The 14812-nt window shown below is 54.1% G+C and overlaps 1 protein-coding gene across 3 annotated transcripts in view; it reads left to right on the top strand.

The window, feature by feature from the left end:
- SCN4A (sodium voltage-gated channel alpha subunit 4) overlaps positions 1 to 14782 on the top strand; it is a 46651-nt gene extending 31869 nt beyond the window's left edge. For all 3 annotated transcript variants that reach the window (XM_080369451.1, XM_080369450.1, XM_080369452.1), the window contains 10 exons: positions 1783 to 1912; positions 2211 to 2365; positions 3545 to 3718; positions 4287 to 4409; positions 4661 to 4939; positions 6142 to 6195; positions 7674 to 7811; positions 7974 to 8078; positions 8787 to 9057; positions 9523 to 14782. In XM_080369451.1, the coding sequence (XP_080225577.1) occupies positions 1783 to 1912; positions 2211 to 2365; positions 3545 to 3718; positions 4287 to 4409; positions 4661 to 4939; positions 6142 to 6195; positions 7674 to 7811; positions 7974 to 8078; positions 8787 to 9057; positions 9523 to 10715 (2622 nt within the window). In that variant the 3' untranslated portion in view covers positions 10716 to 14782. The remainder of the gene's footprint in view (positions 1 to 1782; positions 1913 to 2210; positions 2366 to 3544; positions 3719 to 4286; positions 4410 to 4660; positions 4940 to 6141; positions 6196 to 7673; positions 7812 to 7973; positions 8079 to 8786; positions 9058 to 9522) is intronic.
- The last annotated feature ends 30 nt before the right edge of the window (positions 14783 to 14812 follow it).

Raw genomic sequence — 14812 nt, 5'->3', positions numbered from 1 at the left:
AACAGCGGTGTGGGTGTGTGGCTGCGCAGCGTTGGTGCTGTGGTTCAGGGCTTTCCTGGGGGGCTTTTTGCCTCGAATTCCCATCCTGCTGGGCAGGGGGATGTCTCCTGAGATGCTCTGGGGTATGGTGCGTCACAGGACTATTGTCAAGCGCTGTGAATGATGGGGGTGGCAGGGTGAGTCTGGGTGCGCAGCACCTGAATGGCAGTGCTCAGCACCAGCAAGGGCAGGGGAAGCCCTGGGTTTGGGTGGGAACACCCAGCCAGGCTGGAGGTGCATGTGATGGAATTTGCCCCCGTGAACCTGCTGGGTGCAGGCATGGGGCAGGGAGGGGCGCGGGAGCTCTCAGGGAGGGGGTTTGAGGGACCATGCAGTGGGACCACAGGGTTATCCCCGTCCCCATCCCAAAGGACCTGCCCTGAGCACCAGCACACAGAGCTCCTGGGTTACCCGAGTCTGCCAAGCGCCTCCTGGGCACCTCGCTCCCCACCTCTGGGGTGGCTGCGCTGGTTTGTCCCCACTTCGTGCCTTTGCAAGACTTGTCCTGCAGGCAGATGGTTTCAGTGTGTCCTTCCCTGGGGTCACAGCTTGCCTGGCTCCCTGCCGAGGCCTCCTAATCCCCCTGCCCCTCCTCCCCCTGCCCCAGCCCTGACGGAGGGTGGCCCCGTGGCTCCTGCAGAGCCACCAGCTGACAGGTCGTGCCACCTCTCCTGCCGTGTCCTGCTCCTCAAGGCAACGTCCTGCTCATCCCCAGGATGCAAGAGCCTGGCTGCACGGGTCCCCCAAAGCCATGGCTTCTCATAGAGGTGTGGCCGTGGCCCCTGAAGGACCAGGCGATGGCAGTGCCTCAGGTAGCCCCAGGGGGTCTCCCCTGGCTTGCTGGAGGATGGAGCAGCTCCTTTTTGCACTACTGAAAGCCCTAGCAGCCTTGGGGAAGGATTATCTCCTTCCCATACAAGCCAACACCATCCTGCATTGGAGATACCCATCTGGTTGCAAGCTGCTCCCAGGCAGGGCAGGCAGGTCTGGGGATCTGCTCTTTCCTCAAGTGCTGCAGAAGGTCTTCTCAGAAAGCCAAAGGAAAAAAAATGGAGGAAAAAAAAATCATCCCAGGGGCTTGCCAAGGTTTTCTCTTGTTATCAGCCCCTCTGGGCCTTGCTGAGTGGTGTCTGGGAAGCCAGCCAAGCTGAGCTGTGGAGCAGGACAGAGCTGGTGAGAGATATTTGGGATGCAGGTTTTGAACTTGGGTGAACCTCAGCCTAAAAGCCCTTAGGCACGAGCTGAGCCAGCAGGATTTGAGAGGAGTGCTGTGGTGGCTGCCTAGGTTTCTGCAGGTCTCATAGTACCAAAGGGTGTTTGGCAGAGAGTTTCTTGCAGGGGGGCATGCAGGGGAGGGGGAGGAGGAGAGGAGAAAATCATCCTGAGATGATGGTACAAGCGGGTGGGAGATGGACTTGCTGTCTTGGGAGGAAGGTTGGGGTCAGGGGACCTCTTGCTCCTCTGAACCTGGGTGAAAAGCAAAACTTGTGCAAGCTGAGGTGTCCAACAGTCCTCCAAGGTTTGTGGCCCTGGACAATTCAGCAGCTTCACTCTGGGCTGTGTTTCCATAGGAGAGGGAGTCAGAGCAGCTTCAAAGCAAGCAGGGTCCCACCAACCAGCTCCCCCAGTACTGCCCAGTCTCTCTGGGGGCAGGAGCAGCTGGAGGATGCCCAGAGGCATCCTGAGCCCAGAGGCATCCCTCCTGCAGGGCAGCCAAGCCTGAATCCTCCTCTCCCTTTGCAGAATCCCCTCTCCAGCGACAACGCATCGTCCCTGTGCAGCACTGTGGATTACAAGCCCCCGCTCCCAGAGGAGGAGGAGGTAGCTGAAGAGGCTGAGGAGAGCAACGAGCCCGAGGAGTGCTTCACCGAGGGTGAGGGACCAAGCAGGGCAGGAGACCCTGTGGAGAGAGGGAGGTGGATATGGAAGGGCCATTGCCAACCCCTTCTTGCAGCGTAACAACCCCCAGGCTCACTAAGCTCAGCCCAAACTCCAAATTCTCCTGTACCACCATGGAGGTGGTCCCTATGGGTCCACCCCCAAGCCCAGCAAGAGCCTGCTCCAGCCTCCACCTGGGAAGGCTTAAAATGATGATAAAACTATGAATAGTGTCTCATTGGTGGGAACACCCTGGCCAGGAGGTAACCCACGGCTCTTTGTCCCATCCCCAGGCTGCGTAAAGAGATTTCCCTGCCTCTATGTGGACATCACCAGTGAGAGAGGGAGGGTATGGTGGAACATCCGAAAAACCTGCTTCCGAATTGTGGAGCATGACTGGTTTGAGACCTTCATCGTCTTCATGATCCTCCTCAGCAGCGGGGCGCTGGTAGGTCCCACTTTTCGCCCTGTCCCGTTTGCTCTGCAGCAGCTCCCCAGCTTGGTGGGAGCCCAGAAATGTGGGCAGGGCCCAGGCAGCAGCACTGGAGGCTCTGGGCATCACCTGGTTGTCTCCTGTGCAAAATAATACAGCTGTGGGCAGATGTTGGATTTAAAACCTCATTTGGCTCAGGTCTGCCCAATGTACAGCCTTGCAAGGGGATCTAAACACCCTCCCCAGCATCCATCAGGGGCTGTGGTCCATGGGCTCAAGGAGATGCAACCGCCTACAGTCCTGCTCTTAATGTCAGCCGTGAACCATCTGCACCATCTCTTCAGCTTTAAGGGGACGGTTCCTCATTCCTCTGCCTCCACAAGCAACTGTCAGGAGGTGCTTTACACATAACTCATGGTTGTTGTTTTGCTGTTCAGCGCTCCCAGGGACAGTGCACCCTCTTAGAACCTGGGCGTCCATTTAAATCAGCCTCGTTAGAAAGCTGTTTGTCAGCCTATTGATCCTCTCGGAGTATTTATTTTTGCTGGGTGTAACTCAGCTGCACCTTTTAAGTACACAGAGCTAACGGGGAGGCCAGTGCCTCTGCAAATCTGGAGGTAAAAGGAGAAGGAAGAGGAAGAGAGGGACTGAACTAGTTGTCAGACATACTTTACAACACGTCTGTATCACGCGCTGAAGTGCAGTTTAGGGATGTCTGAGGTTGCAGCTAGTGCCGGAATCGAAAGCTGTGCTAAAACAGCTGTGCAACACCTGGCCACCATGCCTGTACCTCTGATTGCTTATATTTTACATGCCACGCAGACAGAGCAGTAACTCGGACTCCTAAGAGCATTTGCAAATCTACCAAGGCATCCAAAGGTGCAGGTTGGTGTCCTGGCTTTTGCCTTGTGCTCAGACTGGTGGGAATTTGGTGCAGTTGGACATTTGCTTCAGTGAAGCTTTGCTTCGGGACAAACACCACTCTACGTAGCCAACAAGAACTTGCAAACAACAGTTAGACCCCAGGTTGGATCAGGCGCATCAGTAAATGCCACCCATGGTTAGCTCCCAACTTTCCAAGCTGCCCCAAGCCCTGGGAAAGCGGGGACAACACAGGCGTGGACATGGCTGTGCTGAGCCATGCAGTGGGTCTAATGGAAGAATGACTGTCACGTAGCTCCACACCTCTTCCAGGCTTTTGAGGACATCTACATTGAACAACGAAAGGTGATACGCACCATCCTGGAGTATGCTGATAAGGTCTTCTCATACATCTTCGTCATTGAGATGTTGCTCAAGTGGGTGGCCTATGGCTTCAAGGTGTACTTCACCAACGCATGGTGCTGGCTGGATTTCCTCATCGTTGATGTGAGTGTTGTCTGATGAGCACCTCTAGAGCTATAGTCAGCCAAGGGATTTGGGAGCACTAGGGGATTGTGGCAGGCTGTTGGAAATGAACCCATATTGTTAAAGGACAACGGGGTGGCTGTGGAACGAGGGGTTAGACCATTGTTTAAAATAATGTTCTCCACAGGAGGGGCCATTTCTTCCCCTGGTTGCAGAAACCCTTTCAGACCCTTTCTGGTTTACACTTAAGGCAAGAACAAGCCCATGCTGTTCTACCAGACCCCAGCAGAGACATGAAGGGACATAGGGTCTTCCAAATGTTCTGTGACAGAGCAGGCCATTCCTCCTGTGCCGTACTTCTGCATCCCCCGTCACCTTCACCCTCATACTCAAAAGGCAGGGACATCCTCCAGGCTGGCCGGTCACCAGGGACCCAAAGACTGGATTCCAGTCCCTGTGTCCCAAGACAAGACAATGACCACCAGCCTGCAAGAGAGCTGGTGAGAGAGGGAAGGGCAGGAGCTGCAGGGATGTGGTTCAGTTGTGTTTCCATCTGAGACGTTGTTAATCCCTTGGGCTGCTTTTCCAGGTTTCCATTATCAGCCTGACAGCAAACTGGCTGGGATACTCTGAGCTGGGAGCCATCAAGTCCCTGCGGACACTGAGGGCTCTGAGACCGCTGCGTGCCCTGTCCAGATTTGAAGGCATGAGGGTAGGTGCCTTCCCCGTGTGCTGCTGGCTCTGACACAGACATGCAACGTAGCACTGTTCAGCAGTCACCCACATCAGGGACCCATCCCAGTTGGTTTACAGGGGGCTCCAGATCAGTGGGATCGATGCTAAGGCACCTTTGGTCCACTCTGAGCCCATTTGGTGGGGCTGGGGCACAGGGACGTGAAGGTCCGCATGATTACTAGCCTGGTTCCCTAGCCAGGTCCTCTAAGGTCTTTTCTCCCCCTGCAGGTGGTGGTGAACGCCTTGCTGGGTGCCATCCCCTCCATCATGAACGTCCTGCTGGTCTGTCTCATCTTCTGGCTGATATTCAGCATCATGGGGGTGAACCTCTTTGCGGGGAAGTACTACCGATGCGTCAACACCACCACGGGGGAGCTCTTTGACATCAGCGCGGTGAACAACAAGAGCGACTGCATGGCCCTCCTCTACAGCAACGAGGTCAGATGGGTCAACGTCAAGGTCAATTTCGACAACGTGGGCTTGGGATACCTATCGTTGCTGCAGGTGGTACGTAACGAAAGCAGCTGCTATCCCTCCAAGATGCATGTTGCCATAGCAGGGCATCATGATTAGCGTTAGGGCTGAAGTGAGATGCTGCCCTGATGCCCAGACAGGGCCTCTTAGCTGCTTCTTAGCTCCAAAATTGGTATTTAACACCAAAAAAAAACCAAAACAAAAAACTCTGCAGAGCCAAGGAGGAAAGGGCAGAAGACAGGAGGGAAAAGCAAGCGTCATCAGGGAACCGGTGTGATGAGTGTGGGTAGCACCAAGCCCGGAGAAGCCCTCTGCCCAGCACGGGATGTAGGAGCGAGGAGGGGAGGCACTATCTTTCACCCCCGCCATGTGAAAAGGTTGGCGTGCTGCAGTCGTGGGCTGCAAGAGTTTTGCATGGGGAAGATGACGCCTGGAAAAAAGAGCGCATGTGTCTGCTGCAGGGCGGTGGGCGAACACAGCCGTGTTCCACCAAACCCCTTGCAGCTGAGCCAGGCAAACAGAAGGGGAACTGCTCACCACAATTTTAATAAAAATCTAGGTGTGGGCTCCATTAGTGGGTGGGCTGGGGTTATTCCTACCGGATCCAGGGGAACTGGCAGTTGCAGAATCGGAGCATAACCCAAGCTAATCAACTAGCTTTAAATTTAGCTTCCTCTTCAGGTTTGTTGTTCCATCAGGTTCAGGAAACAAGATGTTGAGGCTTTTTGTTTAACAAATCAGCAGCAAAAGCCTGTGGGAGGTGCAGAGTAGCCCCCTGCCCCACCAGGGTCGGGTCCAGCAGGTAGCAGAGCAGCGATACAGAAGTCAGGGCCGTGGAGCCGGCACAGTTTGGGAGCGGGAGGGAGGCAGCCGGCCCTGGTATGGCTCTGCCGTCGGGAAAACGCGCTTTGGTTTGGGGAGAAAAGTCAATTGCTTCTTTTCCCAGCCTGGTTTGCAGCGGTGTTTTGGGAGGTCGCTGGTAACCTCAGCCCCAGAATGGTCCATGCGAGTGCACACGTGTGCACATGTGCAAATATCAGTGGTTTTGTATCGGGGCATTTTTCTTGTGGATTCAACTCATGGTCCCTCCCTTGCCATTCCCACCGAGAAGCTGTAGCTCTGGGCTGAGCAGGCGGGCTCAGAGCTAAGCCCCAAACACGCACCCACCACCCCCGCCTCCCCCCCTAGCCCCAGATACCTCCCAGTGAATCTGTTCTTCTCCACTGCTCCCACAGGCGACCTTCAAAGGCTGGATGGACATCATGTACGCTGCCGTGGACTCGCGCGAGGTGAGAGGACAGGCAGGGATGTCTCACAACCAGCACCAGGCATCGCTCATCCCACTGGGCTGGTTCCCCCGGCAGACTGGCAGCAGAGTCCCGGGGCTGAGGTGCAGCTTGGCGCAGGCTGGGGATGGACCCCTCGGCCACAGCATCCCCTCCGACTCTGCCCATTGGTGCCAGGGACTGCCAGCATCCCACCCATGGCTTCAGCTAGGACATGGGCTAAAGGGTGGAGAAACCCCCAAAATGTGCCCCCTGCTGAGGTGCACAGCCTCACAAAGGGCAGCCCCTTGTGTCCCTGTGCCACCCGTGTCATTGTCACCTGCATCCCAGCTGCAGCCTGGCCCCCACGCTGGGCTCCCAGCCAGGCTACAGCTGGGGATGAGCCCACTCCTCTCAGCTTCAGCTTCATGGTCCAAAATCCCCGCTCTGCCTCTGCAGCTCCAGCCCAGAGGGCTCATCCTTCACCCTGCTGTGAGACGATGCACTCCACATGCCCCTCCAGCTGGGAGAGCTTATCCTGTCCTGGAGAAAGTGCCTGGCTTGCCTTGAGCAATAAATGGGTTAAAACAGAGCAGCCAACATTAACCTTTGGGTTAAATGTGTTACCAAAAAAACAAAAAAAATTGTTTTGAAGTTTCATGCAGAGACCTTCCACTGTGATCCATCCCAAAAAGTGTCCCCATGCCAGCCCGTGTGCGTGCACACTGACATGAGCCACCGCAGCAGGAGGGACTTCCTACCTTTCTCTAATTAAGCAAACCTGCCCCACTGGGGCATCAGCCCCGCACACCCACGTCCTGAAGGTATTGTTTTCGTTCCCTTTTTTAGCATCAGACACAGCTGCTCCCCTTGCCCCAGCCACAGCTGCCGGTGCTCAGCAAAGGAGCCACTTCCAGCTCCCTCTGAAAATGGCCGGGGCTTCTGCCTCCGTGGGCACCAGGGGCAAAGCTGCCCGGGGAGAAAATCCGCTCTCTCCTGCCAAGAGGTTTCCTCAAAATGCGGGAAGGCAGTTGTGACACCATGGGATGTCTCCATCCAAGGGTGGAGCAGGATGAAGTGATGCCCCTCGAGATGAGGAGTGTTTTCTGAGGCTGACAGGCTGTGCCACCCCCAGGTGCTGGTGTGGCACAAATTAAACCACTGTTCCTTTCCCCTCTTGCCTATGCTTGAGCCCCTGGAAAGTTAACTATTGTGAAGAAATTAATTTGCTCAGTGATATCGCTGCACCTGGGCATCCTCTCCTATTCCCCAGCCCACGCGGTGGGATGGGGGGTCAGCACATCCATCCCCCAGCCGGTGCCATGTGGATGTCCCTTCCCATGGCAGCTCCCACGGGGACCACTCAACCCACACAGCACCTGCCAAAGTTTTGGAGCAGGCACCCCATGGTTCTGTCCGGATACAGTGACCCCTTGTCTGGGGGCTTGGGGACACAATTCCTGAAGAAGGATAGTCTCACATTTCCCATCTCTCCTGGTCAGATTGAAGAGCAACCAGTGTATGAGATCAACCTCTACATGTACATCTACTTCGTCATCTTCATCATCTTTGGTGCCTTCTTCACCCTGAACCTTTTCATCGGCGTCATCATTGACAACTTCAACCAGCAGAAGAAAAAGATAAGTATTTTCTGGGTCCTGCGGCCACTGTTCCCTCCCGAGGTGCTGGTCCAGGATGGGGAGGGGGGGACCAGCACGGTCATGGAGCGAGGGGACCAGGGCCACCGTGCTTGGTAGGAAGAGGCAAATTCCCAAGGCTAACAGCTGTGATTCCCTTTATACTTTGGAGGCAAAGATATCTTCATGACAGAAGAGCAGAAGAAATACTATAATGCCATGAAGAAGCTTGGCTCCAAGAAACCCCAGAAGCCCATCCCCAGGCCATCGGTATGTTGGGTTAATCACTGTGATTGGGACCAGCTGTCTCCAAGTGGACGAGAAGGGCCTAGGGAAGACCATTTGCCAGGACAAGGGGCCAAATCCTGGCTCCCCATTGCTGCTTTTTAGAAGGACCTTGCTAAGAGCTGGGGCTTCAGAAGAGGTCCACAGCAGGCAGCCCCCTTTGGGTCTGCTCTTCAGCCCTGGGTCTGTTGGCAAGGGTGGGGTGTCCCTTCTGCAGAGATTAGGGGTTTCTCCTAGCTCAGCTCCAAACTCCTCTCTTGAAAGGAGTTAGACTCAGGGAAAGTTCGGCTCTCGGCACTCCTAGAAGGGACGCTGGTCCAGCCAGTACAGAGGCAGTTGTGACTCAGGTTTGGTTTTGATAGCCCTCTCAAGTGAGACCTTGTCCATGTGTTTACTTTTGCCCCAATGCATTAGCTGCAGATATAATTAGAAAGCAACTGCCCCCTGTGCCCACATCTCCTGGCTGTGGTGTTACCAGGTGGGCTTCATCCTGCAAGGTGCTGGGTATCCTCCTCCCAGAAGATTTTCTGGGGCCATGAGACCTGTACTGGCCACAACCCTGAGGTTTTCCACATCCTGTTAAACACCGTTCCTTCTTCTCTTTCTGCTGTGTCTTCTGTTTTGTGTCTGTCTGTCCCATGTTCCCACCTCACCTCTGGTTCTCCATTGTCACCCACGTGGCCCGTACGGCAGAACAAGTTTCAAGGGATGGTGTTTGACTTCGTTACCAAGCAAGTGTTTGACATAACCATCATGATCCTGATTTGTCTTAACATGGTGACCATGATGGTAGAAACAGATGATCAAAGCGAACTCAAAACATCTGTTCTCTACATGATAAATCTGGTCTTCATTGTCATCTTCACCGGAGAATGCGTGCTCAAAATGCTCGCCTTGCGTTACTACTACTTCACTATTGGCTGGAACATCTTTGACTTTGTGGTGGTCATCCTCTCCATCTTAGGTGAGTCCTGCTGGTTCCGCAGGGATCCCACTGGATAATGAAGAGTTGGTCTAGCTGATCCACCGCCACCAAGCTGTCGTTGGCCACCCCCTTACACACATCCTTTGAGCGGGGCCAAGCCATAGGACCCTGAGACAAGACAGATATGAGCCACCCCATGCCACCAGGCTGAGTGGGGGGCTGGGGATGTGTCTCACTCCTCCTTGGTGCTGGGTTCCCCTTGTCTCCATGCTGCCTGGCGCTGCTGAAATGGAGCAGCCAGCATTTAATATTTGGGTCCATGCTCAGAGTTTATTTTTTAATATGTTCCCCTTTGCCACCAGAGAAGCAGAGCTGCGTGCCATCAGGGTGGCTCATCTCCCTGTATCTGCCCAGCTCTGGCAGGTGGAGCAAAGCAGCTCCACCTCACCTCCCTATGTTGGCTGCAGAGCATGGTAAACTCACCTCTTCTTCATCCCTTCACAGGTATCGTCCTCTCGGACATCATAGAGAAGTACTTTGTATCACCCACCCTCTTCAGGGTCATCAGGCTGGCAAGGATTGGCCGTGTCCTCCGGCTGATCCGAGGGGCGAAAGGCATCCGGACTCTCCTCTTTGCTCTGATGATGTCCCTGCCTGCCCTGTTCAACATTGGCCTTCTGCTTTTCCTCGTCATGTTCATCTACTCCATCTTCGGGATGTCCAACTTTGCCTATGTAAAGAAGGAGGCGGGGATCGATGACATCTTCAACTTTGAAACTTTTGGGAACAGCATCATCTGCCTCTTCCAGATCACCACATCGGCTGGATGGGATGGCCTCCTCAGCCCAATCCTGAACAGCGGTCCTCCCGACTGCGACCCTGACCTGGAAAACCCTGGCAGTTCGGTAAAAGGGGACTGTGGCAACCCATCCATTGGCATCTTCTTCTTCTGCAGCTACATCATCATTTCCTTTCTCATCGTGGTGAACATGTACATTGCCATCATCCTGGAGAACTTCAACGTGGCCACGGAGGAGAGCAGCGAACCCCTCTGTGAAGATGATTTTGAAATGTTTTATGAAACTTGGGAGAAGTTTGACCCAGACGCCACCCAGTTCATTGCGTACAGCACCTTGTCTGACTTTGTAGACACCTTACAGGAGCCACTCAAAATTCCCAAGCCAAACAAGATCAAGCTAATCACCATGGATCTACCCATGGTTGCTGGGGACAAAATCCACTGTCTGGATATCCTGTTTGCCTTGACTAAGGAAGTGCTGGGCGACTCGGGAGAGATGGATGCCTTGAAGGCCACCATGGAGGAGAAGTTCATGGCTGCAAACCCCTCAAAGGTATCCTACGAACCCATCACCACCACTCTGAAAAGGAAACACGAGGAAGTCTGTGCTACAAAAATCCAGAGGGCTTTCCGGAGGTACCTCCTGAGGCGCTCGGTGAAGCAGGCATCCTACATGTACCGGCACAGTAAGGACGAGGATGCCCTGAGGGAGGACGCACCCGAGAAGGAAGGCCTGATCGCCACCAAAATGCACGAGATGTATGGGAACAGTGGGACAGATGTGGAGACAGCCCCTGCCATTGGTCTTGTGCCCATTCCCAGCTCAGAGACGCCAGATGCTCCAGGTGAAGCAAAAGTGTGTGATAAGGAACGTGTTGTGAAAGAGTCGCTGGTATAACAGAAGGAGGCTTCCATCTCTTGCCCAGCCTGAAAAGACTTCATTTGTATCTCCTTTTCAAGAGCTCTTCCATATACAGATCAATAGATCTTAGATATTGAGCTAATTTCAGATATTTCAAGTAGACAACTTTCGAAGCAGGATCTCTTACCAATCCTTGTTGTTACAGATCACTGCACTTACAAACAGTTTAAGATTTTTTTTTCTTATGAGAATTAAATGTGAAATCTCCTGTTGGTGAAAGAGAAACATTCTAGTTTTGAAATGATCTCATCATGGTAACGATGTTTTTCAGACATTAACAAACGAGTATGGCTGTCCTTTTACTTAAAGTAATTATTAATGTTATTTCACAGTTAAGAGATTTTCTTGTGTATTATTCTTCCAGAGTGCAGCCGAGTAGCCAGTGACAGATGAGCCAAGTGAAATAATATTAAGAATAATTACCGAAAAGAACAAGGTTTTGTGAACAAAAATCTTCAATGTCTTAAAGTAGCACCTTTCTTTTGAATATTTGAATAAGCTTTATGGATTATTTTTTGTTACATACAGAGAAAGTGCAATTATGTCTTAATGATTTGTTTGCATAGCCCAAACAAAGCATCTGCAGATATGTTCTCAGGGTTAAATATCAGGTTTTAAAGGTCTTTGAATATGCATTGAAATCATAAATCATTCAGGTCTTTACGGTACGAATGTAAACAGTATTTATAGTGACGCTTCTTCTCTGTTTTCCCGTTTCATCCAGATTTTGTGGCAGGAAAGCCACTGGCAAGGGTAGGGTTTGGGAAAACCTTCTCCAGGAATCCCCAGTCCCCGTAACCCCTAGAAAACCTCTAGGGTTCCTTCAAGCCCCATAGCAAGAGGAAACATCCCACTGGAGCGCTCTTGATTAGCCGTAATTAACAAGATGCATCCCCAGGGCTCGGAGCAGGTGTTTGAACGGTCCTTGCAACGAGCCGCTTTGGCGGGGTCCCTGAAGCCCATCAGCCGCTGAGCACGGGGAGCTTTAAGGTGATGAATGGTCCCACCGGGGTGGACATCCCAGAATGCTCAGGCAGAGCATCCCTCCCTCGGCTGGGGCTCTGGAGGGGACCCAGCGGCACGTGCTGGCATCTCTGCTGAGCCAGGCAGGTCCTTGCCAGGAACCCTCCTGGCAGAGGAGCGTTCTCCTGGGGTGGGGGGGAAAGGGTTTTGCTGCTCTTTACACAGGTGGGCAAAAGGAAAACAAATCAAGAAAATTGTGCAAAAGGCCCCGAGTTCAGCTCTGGACTGGCATCTGCCTTCGAAAGGGGGAAAAAAAAACCCTCCTGATCAAAACAAACATGAACTAAAACCTCTTCCACTTAAAACAAGGGCTGCTTCTTGAAGTCAAAGGGTCTGTCTTTTTGTATTATTAATATAATAATAATATATTTTGTTTTTCTTGGGCTTGTTTTGGCGCTGAGCCGTTACGGATGCCCCATGTTCAGGCTGGCCAGGGGCGGTGCTGAGCTTGCTTGCATCCATGTGCTGTCAGCCAGGTGGCAGAGCCAGGGTCGCTCTGCTCATCCCGTGGCGTTGTGCTTTCCTTTCCGTGTTGCGTAGGGTGATGCTCCCTGGAACAGGAGCCTGTGCTGCTTTCAGTGGCGTTTGCATGGGAAGCATCCACGGCACGGCAGTTTCCAGCCCGGATTGTGGTTCACAATCGATGCTGCTTGTACGTATGTGTCGTCGGTGATGGAAAAAATGCCAAAGAGCAGGATTTGTGTGAGCTAAAGCCATTCTTCTTTGTACATTTCTTAAAATAAACAACTGTAAATGGTCTATTATTACAAAACTAAATGTGTTGGTGTGTGTTAGAGGGGAAAAATGTTTTCCCTGACCCTGGGAGGGGTAAATGCACCCTCCTTTTTCTCCAAGGAGATATGGGGAGACCCTGTGCATGACCTTGGCTGGACCTGCTGTCCTCAGCAGGACCTGGTGGTCCCATCCTGAACAAGAGACCCCCCTGGGCTGCCTCCCCGAGCATCTCCAGCCCAGCCCAGCCCCCAGCGCTTCTGCTCTGCTCATGAATACATCCCCTGGAGCCCTTGTGCCTCACGGCAATGAGCCCTGACCCTAGAAGCTATTGGAGATGCTGCTGCAGGTCCAACCAAGGAGAGAGAGGTGGGCTTGGAGGAGGTGCAGCCCCCCTAGGCTGCCCCGTAGCAGGCTCTGGGGGGCCCACCAGCCCCACCGGCCATGCGGGAGCAGTTCAGCATCACAAGGAGAAGGCTGCAGGTGGGTGAAGGAGGTTTCTGCGTCAATGTGTGGCTGGAGGAGGAGCCGCCTCCAGGACCTGCTGACGTCCCCAAGGGCCATGGCACGGTCTCACCACTGTGTTTTTTCTCTCACTGGAACAGCTCATCCCAGGGCCAGTGTAATTCAAGTTAGGAGCATCACGGTACCATACAGGCAGGGGGCTGGAGAGAGGAGGTGACACAACCCACCGTCCCTGTCCTCCTGTGGCAGGGGAGAGGACAGCAGTGAAACCCAAGCCTTGATGAATAGGAATGGGCTGGAGAAGGGTGCAGCTGCCCGGCAGCAGCTCTGCTGTGCCCACAGGGCATGGTCTGGCCAGGTGCCGTGGGCTGGGGAGCCAGGGTGGCCCAGGGGATGAGGCATGGGGACACAGGACCCTTCCCACGCAGCCATCAGGTCTCCCTACATCCTGTGCCACTGGGTACTGCAAGCACAGGGGACTTCAAGGGGAGACCAAGCCCCTCTGGACCAGCCCTGTGCCTGCTCAAGGGTTCCAAGGAGCCTGCGAGCAGTGCAGCGGGGTAGTTTGCCACCGTCACTGCAAACCCTTTAGTTTGTGCCCCGCTCCTGGCATCGCCTTGCAGGGCTTTCCCAGGCACCTCCAGCATCCCTGCCTTGCTCATCGCAGCTCCCACCTCCAACCCCTGGGCTTGATAAAAATCACCCCAGTGCCTGCCGAGCGTATGGGGATGCCCTGTTGCTTTTGCCTTGCCGGGACGTCATGTCCAGGCTGTGATTTTCTAACAAGACCTGGAGTGATGGCAGCAGGTACAGCACCACGCACAGCGTGACTTGCCTGCTCTTTCAGGAGAGAGCACCTCTCCCATCATCTCTCTTTCCCTCCTGGGGCCAGCCCTTCTCTGGAAACCTTTATTTCTCTCTTTCTTGTTTCGTGTCCCCTTGTGTACAGGGTGAGGCTCAGGCCAGTTCCCAACAGCCGCCAGATGCTCAGAACCAGCAAAAAAGCCACCAAAGCTGCAGAAGGTGAAGGTGTGGGGAGGGCCCAGGCAGAGAGACCCAGGCTCTGGGGACCAACGGTTGGCAGAAGTACCCAAAGGTGTTTTTCACATGGAGTTACAGTTCAGTGCTCATCCGCAGCCAGTAAGTCACAGGAGGGCATGGCACGGTGGAAAAGCGTATTTCTGCATCAGAGCAAAGTAGGGGACAGAGCTCACCTTGGGGTGCCACGTTGCACTTCCCCAGGGACTGACTGTCTCCAAAGGACTCACAGAGAAGGGTCTCAGTCATGGAAAACAGGGTGTGGAGAAGGATGGGCATGGCAGGCACCCAGGGAGGTGACACCTCGTTTTGGCCATCTCTCTCCTCTTCCAGATTTCATCCTTCCCTGGAAGGCTGGCTTCAGGGACAATCCAGAATGCAGGATGAGAGCTGGGGGACCAGTCCCGGTGCACCCCACAATAAGCAGAGAGCAGAAACCCCACAAACATCCCCTCTTCCCACCCCATTCCTGCTCCAGCTCTTGCAACTGGGCCAGCATCAGCCCTGCCCATCAACCGCAGGGTTAAATGCGCCGGGGGAGGGGTGGAGGGGGGAGCAGGGGGATCTGCCCATGCTGCTGTGGAGCTGGGATGCCACCCTGGGGGTCACCTACATCTTCTACCCCCACAGAAGCGCGGACATGCTGCCAGTCACATCCCGCTCCCTGGGCACATTCCCGTGCTCAGCCCCGGTTTGGCATCACCAACCACTTTGCAGACGGGCTCATCCCCGGTTCTGGTGCAGACCTACACCAGTCACGGTCACCTCCATCAAATAACGAGCACAGCCCAGGGACACGAGGCTGGACAGGGCGC

This window comes from Falco punctatus (assembly GCF_963210335.1).
Source record: "Falco punctatus genome assembly, chromosome: 19".
NCBI classification, from domain to species: Eukaryota; Metazoa; Chordata; class Aves; order Falconiformes; family Falconidae; genus Falco; species Falco punctatus.
The sequence above is the reverse complement of the archived record's forward strand: the minus strand, read 5'-3'. Positions and strand labels throughout refer to the sequence as shown.